This window comes from Buceros rhinoceros, unplaced genomic scaffold, assembly GCF_000710305.1.
Source record: "Buceros rhinoceros silvestris isolate BGI_N320 unplaced genomic scaffold, ASM71030v1 scaffold31689, whole genome shotgun sequence".
NCBI classification, from domain to species: Eukaryota; Metazoa; Chordata; class Aves; order Bucerotiformes; family Bucerotidae; genus Buceros; species Buceros rhinoceros.
The window spans coordinates 2,333-3,738 of NW_010430257.1; the positions used below are offsets into that span (position 1 = coordinate 2,333).

At 62.7% G+C, this 1,406-nt stretch overlaps 1 protein-coding gene across 1 annotated transcript in view; it reads right to left on the reverse strand.

Moving 5' to 3' along the window:
- The window catches only part of LOC104499474 (brain mitochondrial carrier protein 1-like), a gene marked incomplete at its 5' end in the record, with an annotated part of 3,093 nt that extends 2,302 nt beyond the window's left edge, over positions 1 to 791 (reverse strand). The window contains 3 exons of the mRNA XM_010142984.1: positions 5 to 19; positions 494 to 589; positions 706 to 791. Of these exons, the coding sequence (XP_010141286.1) occupies positions 5 to 19; positions 494 to 589; positions 706 to 791 (197 nt within the window). The remainder of the gene's footprint in view (positions 1 to 4; positions 20 to 493; positions 590 to 705) is intronic.
- Positions 792 to 1,406: the final 615 nt, after the last annotated feature.

A 1,406-nucleotide genomic window follows, 5' to 3' on the forward strand; every position in this document is an offset into this window, starting at 1 on the left:
GAGCTGTCGGCACGACGCCCTGCAGAGCACAAACACCCGTCACCACACTGCAGCTGTATCCCACCACCCCCAGCTTCCTCGGGGGCCTGTTGCTGACGATCCTCCTCGTCCCCTCCTGCCCTGCCACGCGGCTGCAGCTCCTGAGCAGACCCACTCGCTACCTCCTCGCCTTAGGCCAAAGCTGTGGAGGAATCCCCACCCCAGCACCGTTTCTCCTCCTGGCACAGGGGAATCGGGCTGGAGATCCACTGGTCTTCCCCTCTGAGCAGCACTCATCAGGTTCAACCCCAGAAAAGATGCCAGGGAGGCTCGGTCAGGGCAGTCCGCCCCCAGCCTGCCCCTCTGCGCCGCACCAGCACAGGGGGGCTGAGCTCTGCCCTGCTCTCCCTTCCGCTCTCCTGCATCTTTGTCTAGAGAGCAGAAACAATCTCAAAGCAAACACCGTGTTGCCTCAAGAGGCAGCGAATGCGCCGAGGCAGCTGCTGGGGCTCACCCTCCAGAGGCCTCGGGTTCCCTCCTGCTGGTAGATGTCGATGAAGCTGCCAATCATGCCGCCCTGGAACAGACTGCCCTGCGCCTGCATTCGGATCTGGAAGAACAGCGGCACCACATCAGCAGGGTGATATCAGCGGCACCCAGAGATACAAGCAGCAGCTCCTACACGCCAAATTGCAGCCTGGAGCCACGTCTATGAACCCGCCTCACCTTCAGCACATCCGTGGGGTTGGCGATGGCTGAGGAGATCACGCCTGACACCACCCCACAGATCACGTTGATCAGCAGCGTCTCATCTGCAACCAGAGCAGAAGGTCAGAGCCCGCAAGCAGGAAGGGGAGCTGCGCAGCTCGCACCGAGCAAGCAGAGCAGAGCAGAATCGGAGGGTGCGGCTGCCCGAGCAGAGGCTGCCCAGCGAGCTCAGCTCACGGCCCCGCTGTCCCTATGCCAGCCAGGGACTGACGGCGGAGCCGAAGCGCCCAGCGTGCTGCTCGCAGCGAGAGGCAGCTCTCACTGGTGAGTTGAGCTGATCAGACTGCGCGGCGTGACAATTCTGAACAATCATCTGCGATTTCAGCGTCCAGGGAGGTGTTTCTCACAAAGCCAAGAGGGAGACAGAGAGGGACGAGCCGGCGCTGCCCGAGGCAGCCTGACACATCGGTTCTGACCCGGAGCCCCAGCGCTCAGAGCTCGCAGCCACCCCGAGGAACCAGGGACAGGCGACCCGGGCGGGGAGCGTTAGATGCGATTAGTTCTGGGGGCGGGTGAGATGGTCCAGGGTCCCAGGGCCAGTATTAGGGGATGGTTACGCTGGGAAAGGCAACAGCCCTTTGCTGGTACTGACCACGGCACTTCCCACAGGAGACCAGGCCACTGGCTGTCCCAGGCCTGTGGGGAGACAAACGTTCAGA